Source organism: Micropterus salmoides, unplaced genomic scaffold, assembly GCF_014851395.1.
Source record: "Micropterus salmoides isolate LMB-PRFRI ecotype aquatic unplaced genomic scaffold, ASM1485139v1 Ms_hic_scaffold_2, whole genome shotgun sequence".
In the NCBI taxonomy this organism is placed as follows: domain Eukaryota; kingdom Metazoa; phylum Chordata; class Actinopteri; order Centrarchiformes; family Centrarchidae; genus Micropterus; species Micropterus salmoides.
This window is the reverse complement of record NW_024041150.1, coordinates 49,092,331-49,117,161: the sequence shown is the minus strand read 5'-3', so window position 1 is coordinate 49,117,161 and position 24,831 is coordinate 49,092,331. Positions and strand designations below refer to the sequence as shown.

General features: G+C 40.2%; 1 protein-coding gene and 1 long non-coding RNA gene across 3 annotated transcripts; both read right to left on the bottom strand.

The window, feature by feature from the left end:
- Nucleotides 1-1,181: 1,181 nt before the first annotated feature.
- Nucleotides 1,182-21,435, bottom strand: LOC119912614 (zinc finger protein 420-like). Of its 2 annotated transcripts, none has more exons than XM_038731893.1 (3): nt 21,098-21,435; nt 14,385-15,482; nt 1,182-3,386 (listed from the first exon to the last, which is right to left on the bottom strand). In XM_038731893.1, exons 1-3 carry the CDS (start codon nt 21,164-21,166, stop codon nt 1,839-1,841), a joined length of 2,715 nt encoding a protein of 904 aa, XP_038587821.1. In that variant the 5' UTR covers nt 21,167-21,435; the 3' UTR covers nt 1,182-1,838. The 2 variants fall into 2 exon arrangements, with proteins under 2 accessions (XP_038587821.1, XP_038587820.1); XM_038731892.1 differs by lacking the exon at nt 14,385-15,482 and adding an exon at nt 8,268-8,523 and having other exon boundaries at nt 1,182-3,476; nt 21,098-21,158.
- Nucleotides 21,436-22,254: 819 nt separating this feature from the next.
- On the bottom strand, nt 22,255-24,563 carry LOC119912766. Its single transcript, XR_005446220.1, has 4 exons — nt 24,367-24,563; nt 22,920-22,955; nt 22,735-22,793; nt 22,255-22,593 (listed from the first exon to the last, which is right to left on the bottom strand). It is a non-coding gene; the product is annotated as an uncharacterized LOC119912766 (long non-coding RNA).
- Nucleotides 24,564-24,831: the final 268 nt, after the last annotated feature.

Sequence of the window (24,831 nt, the reverse complement as noted above, 5' to 3'; positions counted from 1 at the left end):
GGCTATAATAATTTGCTAGGTGTCGGCTGAACGTGACACATGTCCACACATAGGCTTATTTGGTGCCGAGTAGACTGGTCTGACTGGCACTGGTCCAGTGCTGCTGGATGCAAAAAAATTAATGGCCACGGCTTTTTTGCCAAACCTGAGCTTGGAACGCGCCAGCAAAGACTAGTTTAGCTGGTGTTACGGCCCACTGCTTCCACTGTCGGCTCTGTGTGCACCTGTACACCTATGCCATTATGCACATAAGACAGACACCTGGCCCAAATTTGAAACATGGCGGTATGAGGTTGCGCCAACTGATTTTTGGCGGAAAGTGTGTATTTTCTTGTGAAGAAATTAAGAAAGAAAGACGTTACAACAAACAGCTGTCTTTGTGATCTTTATTAAAAGTAAGAATTACAGAGTGAATCAGCTGAAGGGCAGAGCTCATACACCAGAGGGCTGTTAGAGAGTCTGACCCAGAGAAACAGAGAAGACGTTTAATGCTAGAGAATAATTGGAGAGTCCAACAGAAAAGCCTTTCTCAGCCTTGAGCCACAGTGGAAACTCCTTTCATACAGGAAAGCATGAAACAAAACAATCTCACAGAAGGTCATTATATCAAAACACTGGTACACTTAGTGGAAATTATAACACCATATAAGATGAGCAAAGAACATAAAGTAATGACATATAGAGGATTATTAAAAGTACAGACAGGTAAAATCTTTGTTTCTATTACAGTTCCCCCTTCGGCCGTCACATGGTCACATTAAGTTTATAACAAACTTTTAGTTCATCAATGAATGCTCTCATCTTACTGTGTAAGCAGACACATCATTAGTAGACAAAAGAAATGAGCTTTGGCAGTTTTTGTAGAACAGAGACATTCTTGAGTAGTGAGCAAGCTAAGAGATCAAAACATTTAATTTAAGCAGTTTGGTCAAAATCATCAATGTTGTCATTGTCATGATCAGGTGGATTCAATCAGGTGAATCATTTGACATGTTTCTCAGGAAGGAGGCAGAACAGGAAGTGACTGGGTCAGCGTCGCTAAGACTGATGTACATTATATACATTAATTACAAGGACACATTAACTGCAAACAGTACAAACAACCCACAGAGGAGATGGTGCATGGGTTGGTGCAGGAGCCACGTTGAGAGCTTCAGTCTGCTTCAAAAAAGGGCTTCTTGAACAATCAAAGAGAATCTTTTATTTAAGATTTCAAACTTAACCGACATGTCTTCACCTCAGCTGGAGCCAACTCGAGTGAATCTGCGTCTCTTTGCATCGACTAGATTTGGATTTGCTTTCAGTCTGAACAAAAACCCATTCAGTAATAGAAAATAAAAACAGTGAATATAGATGTAAACTACAGATTATTTAATGTAAATATGTTTAACTACAGCTCAATAACAAGAATATATGTATGAATGAAGAACACAGAAACAATATTTCATCATATGTGGAGGTTCATTCTGTCCAACAAAATGGATCAACTGCTTCTCCTCAACAGAACTAACTCGGACTTCTGCAGATCTGCCGCCTTCTGTTTTACAGAGTCCTGGTTCACCGAGCACATCGCGGATAGTGCACTTCACCTACTGGGATTTACGCTTTTCCGGGCGGACCGTAAAGCTGATTCTGAAATGCAGTGACTGCCCTCTACTGGGTACTGCAGTTTCATTTTGCTACTGGCTGATAAAACCTCTGGACTGACGCTTTCCAGCTCTTTCCAAATCAAACTTCCTCAGCTGTCATCACATGACGTTAGTCTAGCACAATCACATGATAACAGGTGGTGGTATTCAGGGCAGGAGGAAACAGCTAGCACGGCTCTGGGAAAAATGTCACACTGATGCTTTGTCAATGCATTTGTGTCTTTTAAGGATTTTACTGTGTGTGTCAAATTTGCCACACATGCCACAACCGTACGGTTTTTCTCCAATGTGAAGACGTTGGTGGGTTTTCAGGTTACCTGATGTCCTGAAAGTTTTCCCACACTGTTCACAGCTGTGCAGTTTCTCTCCCGTGTGAACACGGTGGTGGATTTTTAGGTAACCTGGTGTAGTGAAAGTTTTCCCACACTGTTCACAGCAGTACGGTTTCTCTCCAGTTTTTTCTCCAATGTGAAGACGTTGGTGGGTTTTTAGGTTACCTGATGTCCTGAAAGTTTTCCCACACTGTTCACAGCTATGCAGTTTCTCTCCAGTGTGAACACGTTGGTGGAGTTTTAGGTTATTTGATTGAGTGAAAGCTTTTCCACACTGGTCACACCAGTACGGTTTCTCTCCCGTGTGAACACGGTGGTGGATTTTTAGGTAACCTGGTGTAGTGAAAGTTTTCCCACACTGTTCACAGCAGTACGGTTTCTCTCCAGTGTGAACACGTTGGTGCTTTTTTAGGTTACCTGACATAGTGAAAGTTTTCCCACACTGTTCACACCTGTAGGGTTTCTCTCCAGTGTGAACACGTTGGTGCTTTTTTAGGGCACCTGATTGAGCAAAAGTTTTCCCACACTGTTCACACCAATACGGTTTTTCTCCAGTGTGAACACGTTGGTGGGTTTTTAGGGCACCTGATGTCTTGAAAGTTTTCCCACACTGTTCACACCAGTACGGCATCTCTCCAGTGTGAACACGTTGGTGGATTAGTACTTCCCATGATGTCCTGAAAGTTTTCCCACACTGTTCACAGCTGTGCAGTTTCTCTCCAGTGTGAACACGTTGGTGGAGTTTTAGGTTATTTGATTGAGTGAAAGCTTTTCCACACTGGTCACACCAGTACGGTTTCTCTCCCGTGTGAACACGTTGGTGGATTTTTAGGTAACCTGGTGTAGTGAAAGCTTTCCCACACTGTTCACAGCAGTACGGTTTCTCTCCAGTGTGAACACGTTGGTGCTTTTCTAGGGTACCTGATCGAGTGAAGGTTTTCCCACACTGTTCACACCAGTACGGTTTCTCTCCAGTGTGAACACGTTGGTGGATTTTTAGGGTACCTGATCGAGCGAAGGTTTTTCCACACTGTTCACACCGGTATGGTTTTTCTCCAGTGTGAACACGTTGGTGAATTTTTAGTTGACCTGCAGTAATGAACGTTTTCCCACACTGGTCACAGCTGTACAGTTTCTCGCCAGTGTGAACTCGTTCGTGGGTTTTTAGCTGGCTGGATTGAGTGAAAGTTTTCCCACACTGTTCACAGCAGTATGGTTTCTCTCCAGTGTGAACACGTTGGTGCTTTTTTAGGTCACCTGATTGAGTGAACGTTTTCCCACACTGGTTACAGCTGTACGGTTTCTCTCCAGTGTGAACACGTTGGTGGATTTTTAGGTCACCTGATGTAGTGAAAGCTTTTCCACACTGGTCACAGCTGTACGGTTTCTCTCCAGTGTGAACTCTCTGATGAATCTTCAAATTTCCAGATTTTGTGAAGGATTTGTCACAGTGCTGACAGTGATGACATTTGAGTCCCTCTCTTCCCCTCCTTCTCTATATCAACAGAGAGAAACAGTGAGTGAGATGTCATGGTGCAGCGAGCTATCTAAAACCATAAATGACATTAGAGCACATCTTTGAAATTACATACTAACCTACTGTACCACATAGCACGTATGTGCTGTCTATGAAATACTCAGGCATACACACTCACTATATACTGCATACTAAATAAATGATCAGTGTGTTATTACCATGTAAGCCTGACTGTTCACACTGAAGTACTCAAGCAAATTGAGTTTGAAAAAAAATTGGAAAATATTGGTTCAGCTCTTGCACACTTCCTAAGGGGTGCTATAACCAGTTTTTTTCACATTTGGGTTTGAAACTCCTGCTCACGAAAGCTTATATCAAAAACTTTATATCCACGCGTTCAGGGGATCTGGCTGAATCTCCTGGTATAGGCCACGCCCATTTCCTGCACTTTCCCCCCACTCCATCGCAATAACTGAAAAAAATTTTGATTTACTCCTCCGAAAGTGAAATTCCGATCGGCATCTACCAAATGTTTGCAAAAAAAAGTGATGCAATATCTTAGGTGTGGAATGGCCGATCAACACCAAACTTGAAGCACTCATGTGACATCCCCCCCCTGAGGGGCTTTGCAAAATTTGGTTCAACTAGCCCCTAGGTGGCGTATTTAACCCGAAAAATTATAAACACTATTCACATTGACATGAAAGTTGTTGCCGAATTGTTCAGCATGGTCTCCTTACTCCGGGCACCAAAGTTGACCCAAATATGTTCATATTCATCCAGCTGTTATTGCATATTAAAAGTTAAAAAAAAAAATTCATTTACATGTATTTTGTATCTCCATAACTACATGTCCGATGGATACCAAATTTTGGTCAATTGTTCTCCATGGGCCTTGATGACACCCGAAAACTTTGGTGCAATTCAGCTTATAGGTGGCGCTATAATCAAAGCTCAAATACCCTGGGGAAATCCCATTCATTTCAGTGGGATTTGGACCCAAGGCATATTTTGCCTCATAACTACGCACCACTGCATCGCACAGTCATAAACCTTATTTCTGCATGTTTGGGGGATAATGCCGAATCGTATGGTATAAGACACTTCTGCAATGACATTTTCATTTTACTAAATCTCGAAAACTTAAAAACCCATTTTAATTCATTCCTCCGAAGTGGCAACTCCGATTGGCACCAAACTAGGCACAGACCATCTCTGGTTCAAGCCGATAAGTTTGTAGAGGGTATTTTGATCCCACAAAAAATGTACCAATTAGAAGCTAACAAATATTTGCGAAAATGCTAAAAACAGTAAGTGATGTCATATGTTAGGCTTGCAATGACAGAGTTCTGAACAGCCTACAGACGGTAAAGCTCCTCGCAGTAATCTAAACGAGAGGAAATAAAACAATGGATGATCATCTCCAACTCGCCCTTTGACAGCAGTGTTCTTAATTTGGATATATTCCTTAGCTGGAAGAAACAGTTTCTGACCAATTGTTTAGAGTGGTACTCTAAGGACATCGCAGAATCAAAAACACCTACGCTCCTGAGGCTCAGCTGGACAGACTAGCCTAAATCAACAATATGCTGTTTAATCTGAGGGATTCTACTTACAGGGGCAATAATCAGTGTTTGGATCTCAGTTTCCTTGAATGAGCAGTACAGTTGAATATCATCTGCATACAGATGGTAAGATATGTCACTGTATTGACTAATTACCTGTGCTGGAAATATATACAAAAAGGAACAGGATAGGTCCCAAGACAGAACCCTGAGGTACCCTCCACGACAACCCTGCAGTTTCAGACATGATCTGATTTACATAAACACTAAAATTTCTACCAGAAAGGTAGGATGAAAACCATTTTAAAACTATTCCAGACATCCCAACCAGATCAACCCAACAAGAGTCTATTTATCATAATATTTTGATCAACAGTATCCAAAGCAGATCAAAGGCCCAAGAGAACCACAACGGTGTATTCCTTAGAGTCAGCTGACATCAGAATGTCACCAGAAACTTTAAGTAATGCAGTTTCTGTGGAATGCTTTTTACGGAAACCAGACTGGAATTTGTCAAACAGCTTGTGATTCTCTAAGAAAAAGAGTTTCTCTGCTACAACTTCTTGTAGAATTTGACATGAATGGAAGTTTGGACATTGGCCTGTAGGTCTTAGGTTATAATGGATCCAAGCCGGGCTTTTTAAGTACAGGCTTAACAACAGCATGTTTTTAAAAAAAACAAGGAACGACACCAGTTAAAAGTGAAGTATTTTGCAAGAGCTAATAAATGTAGACACAGCCCATGGACGTCTGTCAGCAACAAGTTTACTCCATGACCCCACCACAATCTCTCGAAAGTGCAAAGAACTGAATGCTAAGAGAGGGGACGTGGTTGAAGAAATCAAGGGGTCATGGCGTTGATAAATGTGGGAATGACAACTGATGATCACCGTAAGATAAACTACATGTCACCTATCACTATGTCACACCACAATATGACATGAAGAGCAGGGTACTCCCCACAACAAGCGTACCAAGCCACTCCAAAACAGCAAACAATATTCGAAAACAGTTGCAGCAGCAATTACTCAGTCCTTGGATTTGATGCGTCAGCCAAAATGGAGCACCGTAAGATAAACTACATGTCACCTATCACTATGTCACACCACAATATGACATGAAGAGCAGGGTACTCCCCACAACAAGCGTACCAAGCCACTCCAAAACAGCAAACAATATTCGAAAACAGTTGCAGCAGCAATTACTCAGTCCTTGGATTTGATGCGTCAGCCAAAATGGAGCTTACTTTGCAGCAAAAAAAAAGAAGAGAAAAAGAAATCTTTACAGAGTCAATAGGGACCTCGCACGGTCGTGCTCGGGCCCTAAAAACAGGCTCGGGCTAATAATTTTGATGAGCTGTCGGACACGGATCGGGCCTAGATTTAAGGCCCGAGCAGCGCTCTTAATAGGATCAGGGAGAACATCTATAGGACAAGATGAAGGTTTCAATGTATGTAGCAGAGAGGTGAAGTCCTGTAATGTCAAAGGTTTAAAATATGACCAAGAATGAGCAGGAGACAGGTCACATGCAGAGTTCTGAGTAAGTGATGGTGAGATGATTGTCCTAACAGCTCTGATCTTATTTACAAAGAAGTGAAGGAATTCATTACAGTCTGATTTAGAGGACACAGTTACTCAAGGGGCAGAAGGAGAAACAATTGCATTTATAGTGTCAAACAAGATTTTACAGAGGAAAGTTAATGTCAAAGAACACACAGCTATGATCACTCACATGAACATCTTCTACACAAGCGTTTCCTATATCAAAAATCACTAATTTAAAAAAAAAAAACTAAATTATATCATGGTCATATGGTCAGTCTCCAGTGTGGAAAAAATGTAACAACCTGTTTTTAACGTTAGTCATCAAATAACTGTAGACTGTATATGCAAATAACGAGTACTCAATCGAGCTGACTTTGGGAATATTGTCGAGGTTCAGACCGAGTGATAGAAGTGAATGTAGTAAACGCAAATGAGACAGAAGAAGATGAGACTGAGGCTATTCAGAAGGAGCCAGGTGGAGATTCAGGGTGAAGTAGTGAGGAGGCGAGCAGCGTTAAATCCAAGCAGCACAACAATACGGAACGCAGCACAACCCGAGGCTAGCTGTAGCAACCCGAGGCTAGCTGTAGCAACCCGAGGCTAGCTGTAGCAGCGGCAGCTGGATTGCACAGTGGATTTATAAGATGTCTGACCCGGTGTTAGGAGGGACAATCAACTAAGATGCTCGCGCCGAACGTGGACCTGCTGCCTTTCACAGGGGAAGAAGAAGAAGACCTCCAGCTGAATTGCTGTCACAATAGAGGCCAGTACCTGCTGGAGAGAGGAGGGTGACGGGATCCTACAGACAGACTCACTGGACTCTAGGTGAGAATAACTTGGTGGTGATGATATTCTGTAATTCATTGCGTTAACTTGTATTAACCGCAAATAAAAAAATTCATGGTCATGTTTGAATAATCAGAGAAACATAAGCTCCAAGAAATTGGAGTTCCAACCACTGACCAGAAAAGTTATGTTTTTAAACAAAGAAAAAAATACTGGGGAATTTTTAACTCCCTAAGTTACAGATAGGGAACATCGGGTTCTCCAGTCCATAGTCTGTGTGAGAAGACTACAGGAATAAATAATGGAGCACGTTAGAGATAGACCGAGGTCGTCTGTAAAGGCAGCTTTTGTCTTGAATATATTTCTGTTGTATTAAATATATTTGTGTCACATAGTTGTTATGTCGGGGTGGTAGTTTTTAACAGTGTCTCAGTAAAGAAAAATAGTGGAAACCCCACAGGCAGGAGGAAAACTAAACTCCAGACTGACTCTGATCTCTACAAAGAGTCTCCACAGATACTATTTAGAGCTGAAACCTGCACGACAATCATTCAGAGAACAATAATGCAGGCAGACTGTTTGTCACTGAGAGAAACTCACCAACACACGAGCAAATATAATGACTCTGCTTCATTTTCACCATCATTGTTTGTTCTGCGCGCTCCCGACACAACACGGGCCGCACCGCGCATGCGCCGCGCGGGAAAACCCACAGAACAAAGAAAAGAGAAACGCCATCTTGAAGATGAAAACAGGAACCACGGAGACACTTTGGAAATCAAACCACGTCAACACAAACCCTGGAGCGGGTTTTCAGGCTCTGATCTCTAACAACAGAATGAACGGATGATACACGGACCCTCGAGACTCTTCCTCGTGTCTTTAGTCTCGTGATGAAGTCATGAACACTGACCTGAACATCGGCGCTATCAGAGCACGAGGCTGCTGTTTGGCTCCTGCGGTCCGGGTTCTGGTTCTCCATCGTCCTGCAGGTCTCCGCTGTGACTGGTGGACCGTGTTGTCCTGGACTGAGTCTGGATTCTGGTCTCGGAGCTCTTCAGGCTGAGATACAGGAGCGCTGCGGGATCCCGCGGAGTGTTCTCGCGATGTCACGGCGTCTCGCCCCGCCCCTTAGTTACTGTCGCTAAGGCCGTTTAGAAACATGGCTCCTTGATTTCAGGCAGAAGATGAAGTTTAGTTAGTTGGTTTCCTGAAACCAGCTGATCATATTTGATGTGTATGAGGGAGTGTGCTTCACACAGAGCAGAGTTTTAATGAAGCGCTTGTTATTATCACATCAGAGGCTCATGAAAATATCCTGCTGAAGCTTTTTGTACAACAAAGACAGAAATAACTTCATGTGTCACATTTAATGTTGAATTTACAGGAAGGCAGAATCATTAAGAATTAGTCGTAGACAGCGTTTCACAAAGTTTCTAAAGTGTCCTGTAACTCAACAAGTCACTAAACTGCAGGATTGTTGAAGGGAGTCTGGGACTTTCTCCCCGGGCCACAAAGGAGTAGCTATATTACGGTTACTGTTTAAATGGTGAAATCAGATGAAACAGACAGTTTGTTCACAAACATCTGCTGCTTCTCTCGGCAGCTAAGAGAGTCCAAACACATCATTAACATCACAGTGAAGCTGTTTGTTCACTTAACGGGCCATCGTGTGTTTGTCCAGGTCGGCTCTCTATTCAAATGGGGATCAGCTGCTTGAAAAGGCGACTGATGCGCATTTTCACCTCTCTTCAGGTGATCAGCTTGAATAGGAGGCAGAGAGCTGAACACGTGGACATCAGCTGGCTATTCAGCTGCATTAATGAGCAGCCCAAACAGATGCAAACACAAAGCCACTGAAGGAAAACTGTGTGTTGTGAATGTAGCCTGCAAACCTCTTTAGTCTCCGGTAATACAGAAGAAATTAGAAATATAACAACAACATGTTAATGTGATGCTCAGTTAATAAATAAATGCTGGTAGTTGGGAATAATATTTGGGGAGGATCTCTTCTCTGTGGCAGCAGCAGGTATTAAAAGCACAGAATATAAACACACAAACAGAGCAACACAAACCTGATAGGCCTATAAATGTTTACATGTTTTCCCCTCATCTAGAAAAAACAGTCACGTGTCTGTGATCATATTCAGGCCACAGATCTTCTGCTGGTTCCAGACTTTTATTGGGGATCATCAAGAATATTTGCCTTTATGTTACCAGGCACATTTAATGACAGATTCTTATTCAGACAAATTTCCTGGCAGGAGACAAAGGACTCCTGTAGGGAATGGATACTGGGATTAAATAAAACAGTGGCAGACACACTAGATGGCGCCAGAGCCCACTCAGACATAACTTAGTGCCTCCTGACTGTATTTCACCATTTGAAATGGAAACTGCAGTCTCGTAACTTTTAACCTCTCTGGATGTTCGGTCAGAACAATGCAAAACTAAATAATAAGATTGCATCCCATCAAGTTAATGGGACAGTTCTCTGCTTCACTGTGTGTTTTTGCAAGCATTATTTTGTCATAGTCAGTTAAAGGTTGAGACTCACTCACTGATGTGTGCGACAGGCCGGCCTTTCCCCAGGGTCCACCCAGCCTCCTCTCCACCCTCTCAGTCAGATTTTACATGTCCACTCTTTCTCCACGTCTGAGGATTTGGATTGAGGATCCACTGATGTCATTAACCCCAGCACCCTCTCCCACGGCCCCCTCATCGTTGCCGGCCAGAGCGAGGTTCTTTTTCTTGGCTTAGGTCGGTGAGGGCTTTATATATAGTCAGTCGGGCGTCATCCAGTTTCTTCTGACGACGGCTTTTAGTTTGTTCTTAGTCATTCAGCTGATGATGTTTTCCATGAAATACAACTTCCACTTACCCCTCCAGTGATTTCTGGTGTTATCCGGCTCAGGAGATGTTCTTTCAAGTGGCCGCATTCACACGTGCTAGGAAAGCCTGACAGGTCTCCAATGGGCCCTACGCCCATGAGATGATGCTTGACAGATTCATCTACAACATTTGTAATAACCACGAGAGACTTGACTTGGACTCTAGCTCAAAGATTTGTGAGCATCTCTGGCTTATGGACTAGCTTTGTTAACTCTGGGTTTTCAGCTAGTTTTGTTAACCCAGAGTTAACAAAGCTATTTGGCAATTGTAAATCAATCAATTAAGTTCAGTTACAGATCGAGGGTGTTAATATAGAAAGAGTACATGTAATGAAATTCCTTGGAGTGATTATAGATGACAAGATTTGCTGGAAATCTCGCATAAAACATATCCAAACAAAACTGTAGAATTATTTCAGTCCTGGCTAAAGCTAAGCACATTCTAGATTACATATCTCACCACATTTTGTATTGTTCACTGGTGTTACTGTATTTAAATTACTGTGTAGAGGTTTGGGGTAACACATATCAAAATTCATTGCAATCGTTATTTATACTTCAAAAAACAGCAATGAGAATAATTCATAACACTGGATATTTGGAACACACCAACTCATTATTTTCACAGTCTAAAGCATTAAAACTATTTGATCTATCTGAATTTCAAACAGCAGTAATTATGTTCATGGCAATGTACAGAAAAGGTTTTCGGAAAGAGAGCGGGTCTACGACTTAAGGGGAAAGTCAAATTTTAAAAGGCCCAGTTTTTGAACTACTCGAAAAAGTTTCTGTTTATCTGTCAGGTGTCAAATTATGTAATAAACTAAATAATGAATTAAAGCAACGTCTAAACATATTCCATTTTAAAAAGAAATTATATTCCAGAGGTAAAGAGAATAATAAATGCTAATAATAACCTGGGGTTATATTGAATAATTTGTAGTATGTATAAATGTTGTCGTGTATGGGTAATATCTGTATGTGAATGGAACTTTTGAATATATATTTTCATTGATTATAGATTTATTATCTCTGTAGACTTATTTTGTAGTGATTTACTTAAATATGGTAGTACGGGTATAAAAAGGTAACAAAGGTAGGAGTTCATAAGTTTTACTTCTTCCTACCTTCCTTGTGTAAATAGAGGTTTTTAAGTACTGGAAAGTATGGAGTTGTACTTTGTTGTTCATTTGTTTTTTGTTTCGTTGATTATATTTTTAATTTTACTTACATGTTCAAAATAAAGATATCAATCCTCCTGTGTATGTTCTATTATTCTGTCATTTAACGTAGATTATTTAGTTTTGGATGAAGATTTTAAATCCAATAAAAACAACAGTTGTATTGTCTATCAGACAAGAGCAATTTTTTTAACCTGTGAATGTATATATGAAATGTTAGTGTAGTTTCAGATTTGGATAAATATGGACGTCCATTTTGGGCCGAAATCTTAAAAAATGAGACAAAAAACTACAAACTGAACTCTTGACCGACAGACCTGATTTAGTCCAAAATAGAAGACACATTCTGCAGAACGTCGACACTTAGTATACATTTAGGTGAAGATGTACTTAAATGTAGTAATATATACCAAATACGAATCCCAAAAAATTTAATATGGTTTAAACAGATGGAACTAGGTCCCAGCATGCAACACACACACGAAAACTGCAGCGTTGAAAAACTGCTTAATCTCTCCAATACACAACAAACAGCTGTCTTTGTGATCTTTATTAAAAGTAAGAATTACAGAGTGGTTCAGCTGAAGGGCAGAGCTCATACACCAGAGGGCTGTTAGAGAGTCTGACCCAGAGAAACAGAGAAGACGTTTAATGCTAGAGAATAATTGTGGAGTCCAACAGAAAAGCCTTTCTCAGCCTTGAGCCACAGTGGAAACTCCTTTCTCACAGGAAAGCATGAAACAAAACAATCTCACAGAAGGTCATTATATCAAAACACTGGTACACTTAGTGGGAATTATAACACCACATAAGATGAGCAAAGAACATAAAGTAATGACATATAGAGGATTATTAAAAGTACAGACAGGTAAAATCTTTGTTTCTATTACAGTTCCCCCTTCGGCCGTCCCATGGTCACATTAAGTTTATAACAGTTCATCAATGAATGCTCTCATCTTACTGTTTAAGCAGACATATCATTAGGAGACAAAAGAAATGAGCTTCAGCTGTTTTTATAGAACAGAGATATTCTTGAGTAATGAGCAAGTTACCAAGCAGTTTGGTCTAAATCATAAATGTTGTCATTGTCATGATCAGGTGGATTCAATCAGGTGAATCATTTGACATGTTGGTCGGCGTCCCTCAGACTGATATATTTACATTATATTTATACATTAATTAGCTGCAAACAGTACAAACAACCCGCAGAGGAGATGGTGCATGGGTTGGTGCAGGAGCCACGTTGAGAGCTTCAGTCTGCTTCAAAGAAGAGCTTCTTCAAGAATCAAAGAGAACCTTTTATTGTGAGCCGACATGTCTTCACCTCAGCTGTCATAAATTTGGATTTGCTTTCAGTCTGAACAAAACCACATTCAGTAATAGAAAATAAAAACAGTGAATATAGATGTAAACTACAGATTATCTAACGTAAACATGTTTAACTACAGCTCAGTAACAAGAATATATGTATGAAGCACACAGAAACAATATTTCATCAAGTGTGGAGGTTCATTCTTAACCTTGGGGGACACATCTGTAATAAATGAGTCTGAACTCAAGCCTCACACACCACCTCTTTGTTGGAGCTTTTGACCACATCCCATGGCCTTCTTAAAGAGTCACTAAACCCCCAAACCTCTTATTTCAGCCAATGTGTATGGGTATTTAGTAGTGTTGATGATGGATTCAGGTCCAAATCTTGACACTTTCCTGTAAACCAGGGGTTTTCAAAGTGTGAGGCAGGCCTCCAAACAGTTTCAGGGGAGGCTCAGTGAATGAAAGTGAAACAATATTACATTACTTAATGCATTAGTTATCAATCACATAACAGATCACATAGTATAGCCAACATGTGTGAGTTCAGATCCAGTAGTATTTGGGAATTGTTCCCCCTCCCCATCAGTGTCAGAAACGAATAAATGCCTTAGGACAGACCTTTCTTGGTGTATCCAGAAGTTACAGACCCCTCCAAAAGTATTGGAACGGTAAGGCAAATTCCTTTGTTTTTGTTGTTCACTGAAGACGTTTGGGTTTAAGATCAAAGATGAGTGTGAGACAAGAGTTCAGAATTTCAGCTTTTATTTCCTGGTATTCACTAGATGTTTAACAACTTGGGACATACCGCCATTTGTATTGGATCACAGCATTCTTAGGGGAGTAAAAGTATTGGAGTAAATAACATTTAATATTTGGGTGAATAACCCTTGCTTGCAATAACTGCCTCAAGCCTGCGACCCATCAACATCACCAAACTGTTGCATTCTTAATTTGTGATGCTATTTCAGGCTTTTACCGCAGCTTCTTTCAGTGGTTTCGGGGTGTTTCTCCCGTCAGTCTCCTCTTAAGGAGGTGAAATGCAGCTCTATTGGGTTAAGGTCAGGTGATTGACTTGGCCAGTCTAAAACCTTCCACTTTTACCCCTGATGAAGTCCTTTGTTTTGTTAGTGTGCTCTAGATGTAAATACCAGGAAATAAAAGATAAAACTCTGAACTTGTCTCATACTCATCTTTTGATCTTAAACCCAAATGTCTTCAGGGAACAACAAAAACAAAGGAATTTGCCTTACTGTTCCAATACTTTTGGAGGGGACACGTCAAACAGCGATATTAGGCTATTTTGGCTCAAATGTTCAGTATCTATGGGATCAAATAATATAAACATCATCCCACTGGCATCCAGGAGTTGAGTGAAACTTACCAAGTGTACTAAAGATTTACTCTCTTCTGGGATGCCGTTTCCCACGCTTTGTCTGAGGGGAGGTCCGCAGTCTCAGACTTTGAAAACCCCTACGGTACACTCTGAATTCTACACGCAGTGCTAGAAAAATGCAGTGACTGCCCTCTACTGGCTGAAACCTGCCTACAACAGTTTAATTTTTCTGTCATCGCATGACATTAGTCCAGCACAGTCACATGATAACAGGTAGCTCACCTCTGTGGAAGATGTCACTCTGATACTTTGTGAATGGATTTGTGTCTTCTAAGGTTTCTCCTGTATGCATAAGATTTGCCACATTGGCCACAGCTGTACGGTTTCTCTCCAGTGTGAACACGTTGGTGGATCTTCAGGGAATCTAATCTAGTGAAAAATTTTCCACACTGGTCACAGCTGTACGGTTTCTCTCCAGTGTGAACACGTTGGTGGCTTTTTAGGGTACCTGAACTACTAAAAGATTTTCCACACTGGTCACAGCTGTACGGTTTCTCTCCAGTGTGAACTCGTTGGTGGATTTTCAGAGAACCGGATTTCTTGAAAGATTTTCCACACTGGCCACAGCTGTACGGTTTTTCTCCAGTGTGAACTCGTTGGTGGATTTTCAGAGAACTTGATTTCTTGAAAAATTTTCCACACTGTTCACACCAGTACGGTTTCTCTCCAGTGTGAATACGTTGGTGGATTTTTAGGGTACTTAATCTACTAAAAGATTTTCCACACTGTTCACACCAGTACGGTTTCTCTCCAGTGTGAACACGGTGGTGGATTTTTAGGTCACCTGATTGAGAGAAAGTTTTCTCACACTGGTCGCAGCTGTACAGTTTCTCTCCAGTGTGAACACGTTCGTGGATTTTTAGGGTACTTAATCTACTAAAAGTTTTTCCACACTGTTCACACCAGTACGGTTTCTCTCCAGTGTGAACACGGTGGTGGATTTTTAGGTCACCTGATTTACTAAAAGTTTTCCCACACTGTTCACACCAGTACGGTTTCTCTCCAGTGTGAATACGTTGGTGAATTTTTAGGGTAGTTAATCTACTAAAAGATTTTCCACACTGTTCACACCAGTATGGTTTCTCTCCAGTGTGAACACGTTGGTGCATTTTTAGGTAATCTGATGTATTGAAAAATTTTCCACACTGCTCACAACAGTGAGGTTTCTCTCCAGTGTGGAGACGTCTGTGGATTGTTACTTCACGTGATGTGCTGAAAGCTTTGCCACACTGTTCACAGCTGTACAGTTTCTCTCCAGTGTAAACACTCTGATGAATCTTCAAATATCCAGATGTGAAGGATTTGTCAGAGTGTTGACGTTTGAGTCCATCTCTTCTTCTCCTTTTCTATATCAACAGAGAGAAATACAGTAAGTGAGATAGTGGAGTCACCTATATAAAACCATAAATGACATTGGAGCACATCTTATACTAACCTATTCTACAACACAGGGAGTATGTACGGTCTATTACATAGTCCTTCACAATGAAGTACTCAAGCAAATTGTGTAAAGGTCACTGTTTTTCACGTTTGATCTAAAGAACGATCAGGAATTAAGGTAAAACTAAAAATTTACATTCGACATCTTGTCGAAAGTGTGTAAATGCAGACAGCTGGAATTATTTTGAAAGCATTGCAGGAAAGGCCCAAAAGAGATTAACTGTCTGGAAATTGAATAAATTAGGAAAATAAATCTCCTTAAAGACCACACTTTTCTGTGGCTGAAAGTACGCAAAAGTAGTCAACAAGAAACAACAGAAGAATAAATCACATTGGATTTGAAAGGATAATAATGCTGTAATACTGAATAGGCTATATAAAGTTAAAAGATACTTAAAATAGGTCCATAAAAAGGAAAAGTTATAATGATGTAATTCAGTTTAAAATCTGATCTGCAATTTCTTTATTAAACAGGAGTAAATTAAAATGACCAATAATCTGCAGATCAGTAATCTATTGCTTTTTAGGTAAAAGGAGGATAAAAAGATAAATAGGATAAAAAGACCATCTGTGTTTAAAATGCCGTCTTATTTACCTTCTATATAATTTTGAGGAAATGCACCTTAAAATTCCAATTTGCAGTGTTTGCTTTGTTTTTTAACAAGTTTCACTTTCTTCTTCACATATGTTTAAAATACCAGTTTGTGAAAAGGCAAGATCCTCTTTTTTAATGCAACACTACTACTGAAGTTAAATTGTTAACTTTTCTGAATTAATGATAAATGTATCAGTATTTAGCTTGTTGTGCCATTTAAGTACTTTGTAAGGGTACATATTTTTATTTTATTATTTAAATAATCTGTTGTACCGTTTCTGTTGCCAATGCTTATTTGAGATGGTGTGAAGGTATTTTGATATATTTTTGGTAAGTTTAAAAGGTTAAACTCCTCATCAATTTTGGAGCAAATGCAAATGAGTACTTATCCTAGCATATTGCATGCCATACATAGAGGCTAACCCGGGATGTCAAACTAACCATTTTTTAAAGAATTGAAGTAATCCAGCCTAGAAGTAACAAATGCATGGACTAGTTTTTCTGCATCATTTTTATTCCTGATTTTCGCAATATTATGTAGGTGAAAAAAGGCGGTCCTTGAAATTTGCTTAATGTGAGACTTCAAGATTCCTCACAGTGGTGCTGGAGGCCAGGGTGATTCCATAAAGGGAAACTATATCTTTAGATAATGCGTCACGGAGGTGCTTAGGCCCCAGAGCAATGACTTCAGTTTTATCTCAATTTAACATTAGAAAATTACAGGTCATCCAGGTTTTAACATCCTGAAGGCACATTTGAAGTTTAGCTAACTGATGAGTTTCAACTGGCTTGATCGATAGATATAACTGAGTATCATCTGCATAACAATGAAAGTTTATGGAATATTTCCTGATAATATTGCCTAAAGGAAGCATATATAAAGTGAAGATTGGTCCGAGGACAGATCCTTTTGGAACTCCATGACTAACTTTGGCGTGCATGGAAGACTCATCGTAAACATGTACAAACTGATACGATACTGATCGATCTGATAAATAGGACTTAAACCAGCTTAGAGCGGTTCCTTTAATGCCAATGAAATGTTCCAGTCTCTGCAATAGGATCTGATGGTCAATGGTATCAAATGCAGCACTAAGATCTAATAATAAATCTTTATTTGTAGAGCACTTTTCAAAAACAAGTTACAAAGTGCTTTAACAAGTGTAAAGACAATAATACCCAAGAGACAATACAAAAACAATACAAGATAAAAGCATGAAAACATTGAAAAGACTAAAATAAACATTTAAGATAAATATAAAATTAGTAAAATACAATAAAAAGGGATAAAATAAAGTCAAATAAGATCGAGAAAGGCTCTCCTATAAAAGTATGTTTTAAGAAGTGACTTCACTGGAAGGGAGTTCACTGACTCAGCCGACCTGATTTCCTCGGGCAGGCTGTTCCAGAGCCTCGGGGCCCTGACAGCAAACGCTCTGTCCCCTTTAGTTTTCAGTCAAGACTCTGGAACAGACAACAGACCTCTGCCCGAGGATCTCAAGGTACGTGCTGGTGCGTATGGGACTAAAAGGTCAGAAATATAACAAGGCGAGAGGCCATGAAGAGCTTTAAAAGTGATCAATAGAATTTTAAAGTCAATTCTAAAACATACTGGGAGCCAGTGTAATGAAGCTAAAATAGGAGTAATGTGGTCATATTTCTTTGTTCTGGTTAAAAGCCTGGCAGCTGAGTTCTGGACAGTCTGGAGTCGATCAATAGATTTTTGGGTTAAACAGGTGAAAAGGCTGTTGCAATAATCCAGGCGTGATGAGATGAAGGCGTGTAAAATGGTCTCGGTGTCCTTAAAAGTTAACATTTTTGCTATATTTCTAAGTTGATAAAAACATGATTGAACAAGCTTTGTGGTGTGCTGCTCGAAATTTAAATTACTATCAAACCAAACACCAAGGTTCTTTGCCACAGGCTTATGAACATCAGGCTTAATTACACTGGCTCCCAGTATGTTTTAGAATTGACTTTAAAATTCTATTGATCACTTTTAAAGCTCTTCATGGCGGCTGGCAGATATATTTAGAATACGTCAGAAACTATAGTTTAATGGCTTATTAACATTAATGCTCCTCCACTGATAAACACGGAATTAGCTTTGTTTTTTTGTGTTGAGGCAGTGTTGTTAACAGGGGAGCTGCAGCTGTTCGCCCTCTGGTGGGCAAACTATGCAACACACATGACAATCCAAGATGGCGCAGAGTATAGCTGCCTCAGTGTTCGGTACGCTTTGTTTTGTGTGTTAATTCAGTTTTCGTCTGTGTTTCCCGGTGCTCTTTCACCAGGGAGGAGCTCATGAACATCAGGGGAACAACACACTTTTCATGCGTCATCAGTGGAATTATTGGACATTTTGGTGAAGGGCTATACATCGGTAGGGCTCTAACTAACATTGCTCTGTATCTTTCACTGGAGGCTCAGCAATGTGAGCACAGCTAAATGTACTCGATGATAACAAATCGGTTAGTGAGCTGGACTGGTTATTATAATAAGATTGTTGTCACACTGTCCTGAGACGTTATGTTGCATTATTGTATATTATGTTGGTCACGTAAGTTACAGCGACTGAGACGGCGGAGAAGCTGCGTACCTGAGTATCGGTAAAACGACAATAAATCTAAATTGAACGTGTCTCTCTCTGCGTCACTGAAGGCTAGTACAAACAAATTGTACTGTTACATTTTTTCTTACTGGCTAAAATCTACAATTTGACAAAACACTGGCGGTACACAGGATAGTAATATGGGTCACTGATAGGGATGGGTGTCAAGTAGCGATACCTTTAAAAGGTATCGACTGAAACAGTACTAGTATGAAAACATCTCCAGTCAAACCAGTAAATGCTCCGTACTTGTATAGCACCTTTCTAGTCTTGACCACTCAAAGCGCTTTTACACTACATCCACCAGTCACACACATTCATACACTGAGCCTAAGGGCTCAAACTGTTCATGTTATTCCACTCTGTGAAAGCAGGTTTTAATTGTAGGTTTCATTCACAGAAATCGAGGTGCTTGTGAGACGGTTAGAGAGACGGTTAGATAGCTCATATTGTTTGATGCAGCTTGTTCTAACAAAAGAAAATTCCTAGAGTTTAACAGAATTATATTATTCTAAACAAAAGGTTTTAGGTAGAAAGGTTTCTGGTCGGCTGTTACAACTGGCCTGCATCATGTTGAGGATGAAGTGTAGCGACTGTGCGAGACCTGTCACCGGCTTTATTTCCAAAGTTTGTTCATTTACACAGTCCATATGTGCAGGTGGTGAAGACGCGTCGGGTGAGTCGAGGTGAGAAGGCAGATCTGAATGTGTCTCAGTGCTCCTGACAGCACAGTCTGTTCATTGCAGCGACTTTACACAAAAACTAAACTGAAGACTAAATGGTGAAAATTGTGGTTGGTGAAAAATAAATTAATAATAAATAAATTCACCTGACATTATCCTGGCCTCATGCTGACAGTTCAACAGCTGTGGTGCTCCACAACAGTTCGGCCCTCCCCTCTCACTCCGGGGAGGAGATTTGAGTTGGTACTTGACATATCTTTTACAAATGAAAGGTGCGATATGCAATAGTTATGGCTGAAAAGCACCAGCTAACACTGCTGGTTTGAACATGTGACATTAAGTGAAATTAAATGTGTGAGAGGCATCATTTTCTATTCCTCTAAAATTCAAATTTATTTTATGTTTGTATGTATTTCAAATGTATTTTCTAGATTTTTCTGCAAGCTGGCCGCAAGCTAAACCAACTACAACAGGCAAGTGACAGACTGTGACGCCACATATCACCAGAGCCTTCTCTATTTTATAGCCTAATAACCAATCGATAGGTGTCATTAGTGTTTACTGGCATTAGTCAGGCATAGGACAAAAGCAGGAAACAAACAATACAGGAGCACATAGGCCCTCTCCCAAGATAATTAGTTATTTGAAGGGGGGGGGGCTGCGTTTGACTGCATCCTGACTCTGGCTAAATCTAATCTGTTCACTGCAGATTAAACCTTCCTTATCTGATCACTATATCTTCTGTCTTAATTTCTCCAACCCCTTTTCAAACTAACTTTTTATGGTTTTTGCTACTGTTACATGCAGAATTTATAAACTATGTGAAAGAACACATTAACTAACCCCCAAGATGAACCGGAAGTTAACCTTCAGAGTCTATATAAGAGGCATAATGACAGCATATATAACAGCAGACAGTAACAAAGGCCGTGTGGAAGAGAATATGTGACGCCCTTTAGTCTTTCTACCCAATCAATTTCAACCCAGCACTAATGTTGATTATATAAAGCACCTCGAATGCCTGCATGAATGAATGAATGTTTGTCTTGTCTCGTTTGTCCTATTTGTCTTAATGAATGAATGGCTACCTGTGTCGTTTGTCCTTTCACGCGTCCTGTGCCCTATATGTCCTACGCTAGTTTGAAAACTGTGATAGTTGCCTGCAGCTTCGGTATCATCATTGCCACGTATCTACCAGCACTATGCTAAAATACACAAGGAGATATGTATCTTCAAAACATCATGAAAGAGATTCAAGCACTCACTCCCAAAACAAGCAGCGGTGAAGTCACAGTGAAGGTTAACAAGAAAGCCTCCTCACAGATCAATCAGACGGATCATTGTTTGTTCTGCGCGCTCCGCCATTACACGTGCGCTGCACCGCGCATGCGCCGCGCGGGAAAATGGCGACAGTTACACAACAAAGAAAAGAGAAATGTTTTCTTTCAGCTTCCTCTCTTCAAGATGAAAACAGGAACCACGGAGACACTTTGGAAATCAAACCACGTCAACACAAACCCTGGAGCGGGTTTTCAGGCTCTGATCTCTAACAACAGAATGAACGGATGATACACGGACCCTCGAGACTCTTCCTCGTGTCTTTAGTCTCGTGATGAAGTCATGAACACTGACCTGAACATCGGCGCTATCAGAGCACGAGGCTGCTGTTTGGCTCCTGCGGTCCGGGTTCTGGTTCTCCATCGTCCTGCAGGTCTCCGCTGTGACTGGTGGACCGTGTTGTCCTGGACTGAGTCTGGATTCTGGTCTCGGAGCTCTTCAGGCTGAGATACAGGAGCGCTGCGGGATCCCGCGGAGTGTTCTCGCGATGTCACGGTGTCTCGCCCCGCCCCTTAGTTACTGTCGCTAAGGCCGTTTAGAAACATGGCTCCTTGATTTCAGGCAGAAGATGAAGTTTAGTTAGTTGGTTTCCTGAAACCAGCTGATCATATTTGATGTGTATGAGGGAGTGTGCTTCACACAGAGCAGAGTTTTAATGAAGCGCTTGTTATTATCACATCAGAGGCTCATGAAAATATCCTGCTGAAGTTTTTTGTACAACAAAGACAGAAATAACTTCATGTGTCACATTTAATGTTGAATTTACAGGAAGGCAGAATCATTAAGAATTAGTCGTAGACAGCGTTTCACAAAGTTTCTAAAGTGTCCTCTAACTCAACAAGTCACTAAACTGCAGGATTGTTGAAGGGAGTCTGGGACTTTCTCCCCGGGCCACAAAGGAGTAGCTATATTACGGTTACTGTTTAAATGGTGAAATCAGATGAAACAGTTTGTTCACAAACATCTGCTGCTTCTCTCGGCAGCTAAGAGAGTCCAAACACATCATTAACATCACAGTGAAGCTGTTTGTTCACTTAACGGGCCATCGTGTGTTTGTCCAGGTCGGCTCTCTATTCAAATGGGGATCAGCTGCTTGAAAACCCTGCTGGTAAAACCAGCATAATGCATGCTGGTTTTACCAGCAAGACCAGCATATGTTGTGTTTTGGTGCTGGTATGTTGGGCACCAGCACCAGCATTAAATATACCAGCATGGGATGCTGGTGCTGGTATGCTGGTTACTAAAGATGTTGAGGATAGTAGCTTGTTCACCAAGGAGGGATGCTGGATGCTGGACAACCACATTGAATTTTAGTATAATGAAAATGATGAAGATATTATGCTTCTTTGTTACATGTAATACCAAGTTATACCACCAAAATAAAGACATAAATGTTTTCAAAACAGTATTTTCATTTAATAATAACAAGAACCAGTAATCAATTACTGTTTAACATAAAAAACAAGCAAATCACAACATCGTCAAAATGAACAAAACTTAAGTACCCTTACATTGCATGGCACTTTGAGTGCTCTTATTCTCACTGAAGTGGCTGAAGTGAAGACCTTGTGGCTACTCCTACCTTTTAATGTGTGTAGTTTCTGTGGGGTTAAAGGCTGCCTGGTGGTTTTGTTGGAGGGGCATTCTTTCCCCGTGAGGCTCCTTTCCCCCAGGGTTTTAGTGCCCCACATCGCCACTGCCAACTCTTTCACAAATAACGAATCCCTGGTGCTATTCTGGATCCTGGACCACGTCTCTTTTCGAATGCTTACTTCCCCTCCCAAGTGAATCTGGCAAAAATCCAAAACAAAAATAATAAAGGTATTAGATTGTACTTACATATAGAAGTCAGAAACACTTGAAGTGTCGTTGGGGTTCTTACATTAACCCATGCACACAGATGCTGAGGGCAATGTAAACAAATCCTGTACCTCGTCTCCTTTGGGAGAAGCAGAGGGTCCCACCTCATCTGCACAGCCAGACTCTGCAACTATATAAAGCATAATGTAAACATCAACACAACCTGCAAATTCATCCATTTGCAACCCTGTACTTGGTTTAATGCGGGCCTCGATAGTTTTCATAGATCTGTGAGCAATATATTTGTTGCACTTACTTTTTAAGGCCTTCTCTGGGCTTTGTGATACAGGATCTTTGAGAGAAAAAGAACACATATATTACAAATTTGAGAGATGATGAAAAACATGACAAAAAATATTGTAAATCCCCCAGATATAGGCTTCCCTAATTGCATATCCAAAGCTAAAATTTGAATTTGCTTTATGCATAGCTGCTATTCCTTGAATGTTTATGTTTTGTCTTCATTTCCTGGTTCAATCTGGATACCGAGGCATTCCCAGTCCAGGTAAGATTTATAATTCCTCCATGGTCCCTATAATTACCCCATGCTCTCTCAAAAGTCGAATGTGCTTGGAAACCCAAACCTGATACCTGCGTTCTCAAAATCCTGAGACAGCAGAGTAAAATGTGTGCCAATCAGCCCCACCCTTACGAAATTGACCATAGTCTTACTATAATATACTATAAGAATTATATAGTGTCTTGTAGTAAGTTTCTAAAATGTTCAATAGTGTTTTTCACCAGCTACGGTATAGATATACTTTTTTTTAGTTCTGTTTTATTAGCTGTGGGAGCCCTATAATATTTCAATTGTAATACTTATGTACCTAGATCTTTGCAGTATTCCTATATTATTTTAAGAAGTATTACTGTAGAATGTAATGTAGTGTTTGTGTAGTTATTTTTTGAAAACACTATAGAACATTCTTATTGTAATATTATGATGATGATAAAGTGAATTTGTAGTTTACTATAGTCATTTCCTGAAAAAAAAAAAATATGGGAAATACTATAGAGATACTATATAAACACTATAGTATAACAATAACTTTACTTTTTACCAAAGCCAACTCTATAATAATACTATAGTAATTTTCTATAGTGCGTTCCTGTGTTTACACATCAGCAGACAGCACACTTAAACATCGACATACTGCACGTCTAAGTTGCCACAACAGTCAGTAACAGTAGTTGTTGACTGTATGAGAACTGCAAGAGATGAAGAGGGAGAGACGGCCCCTGGATGAGAGAGAGATGTGACCCACGACCAGTTCCTTAGAATTTATAATAACTGCAGCGTGGTTAGGATCCAGATGTTTCATAGAAGAGACACGTTCTGTCTGCCACTGTTAACAGAGACCTGTCTGTAGTGGAGTTCAGACACTTCGCTGATAAACCACAGAGCTGTTGATTTAACATTAGGCTTCATGATCAGAGAAGATTTTTTTTTTCACGATTTCAGCGTACTGCTCTGTATCTGAATGTAGTTGTTCTTATGGAATCAGATTATGGGGCAAAATTGTGAGCAAAATAGAAATGTTGATCATTGGTTATGAAATTGTGCCACAGATAAAATACCACTAAATTACAAAATAAATCATGTCATTAAGAAGCTACATTTTCAGCTGACAAATTGCATTTTTGTTTGAATGGCATCCTCAGAACTTAGTAAAATTGAGGGGGGAAAAAAAATCTGTCCTCACCATTGCATTGCACAGAGTTCAGTGATTTCAGCAAATGTTGCTGCAGTTGTATGTTTAGCGCTCGTAGTGTGCTATTCTCAGCCTCGACTGCTGCTGTGATCTTCTCCTGGTCCGACAACCTGTTACAGAGGGAAATATGTCATAACTACCTGTGATTGGAAGAAACAATAAAAATTATATTTTTTGTGAAATATATAAGTTGAAGTTACCTGCAAAATGAACTTTTTGTCTACCAGCCAACGGCTAATGAATGTTTAAAGTTTTCAAGTAGGTTAAACAAAACACTGGGCTAAAGATCAAATTTCAAGCCATTACATTAATAAAAAAAAACATTCTTAATGCTGTTCAAAACTCCCTTACTTGTTTTTGGTTTCCGGCAGTTGAAGGGACACATCATTAAATTTCTTGAGGTAGAGGCGTTGTTTTTGTTTTGCATCCTCAAAAATTTTTTGAGGAACAACCCCA

Bases quoted from the DNA above. Each gene is read 5' to 3' on its own strand.
- LOC119912614 (XM_038731893.1), bottom strand. From the start codon at position 21,166: ATGGAGAACCAGAACCCGGACCGCAGGAGCCAAACAGCAGCCTCGTGC. The intron at 15,483-21,097 runs GTCAGTGTTCAT...CTGTTGATATAG, and splicing joins CTGATAGCGCCGATGTTCAG to AAAAGGAGAAGAAGAGATGG. The intron at 3,387-14,384 runs GTATCAGAGTGA...AAGATTCATCAG, and splicing joins GACACAAATCCATTCACAAA to AGAGTTCACACTGGAGAGAA.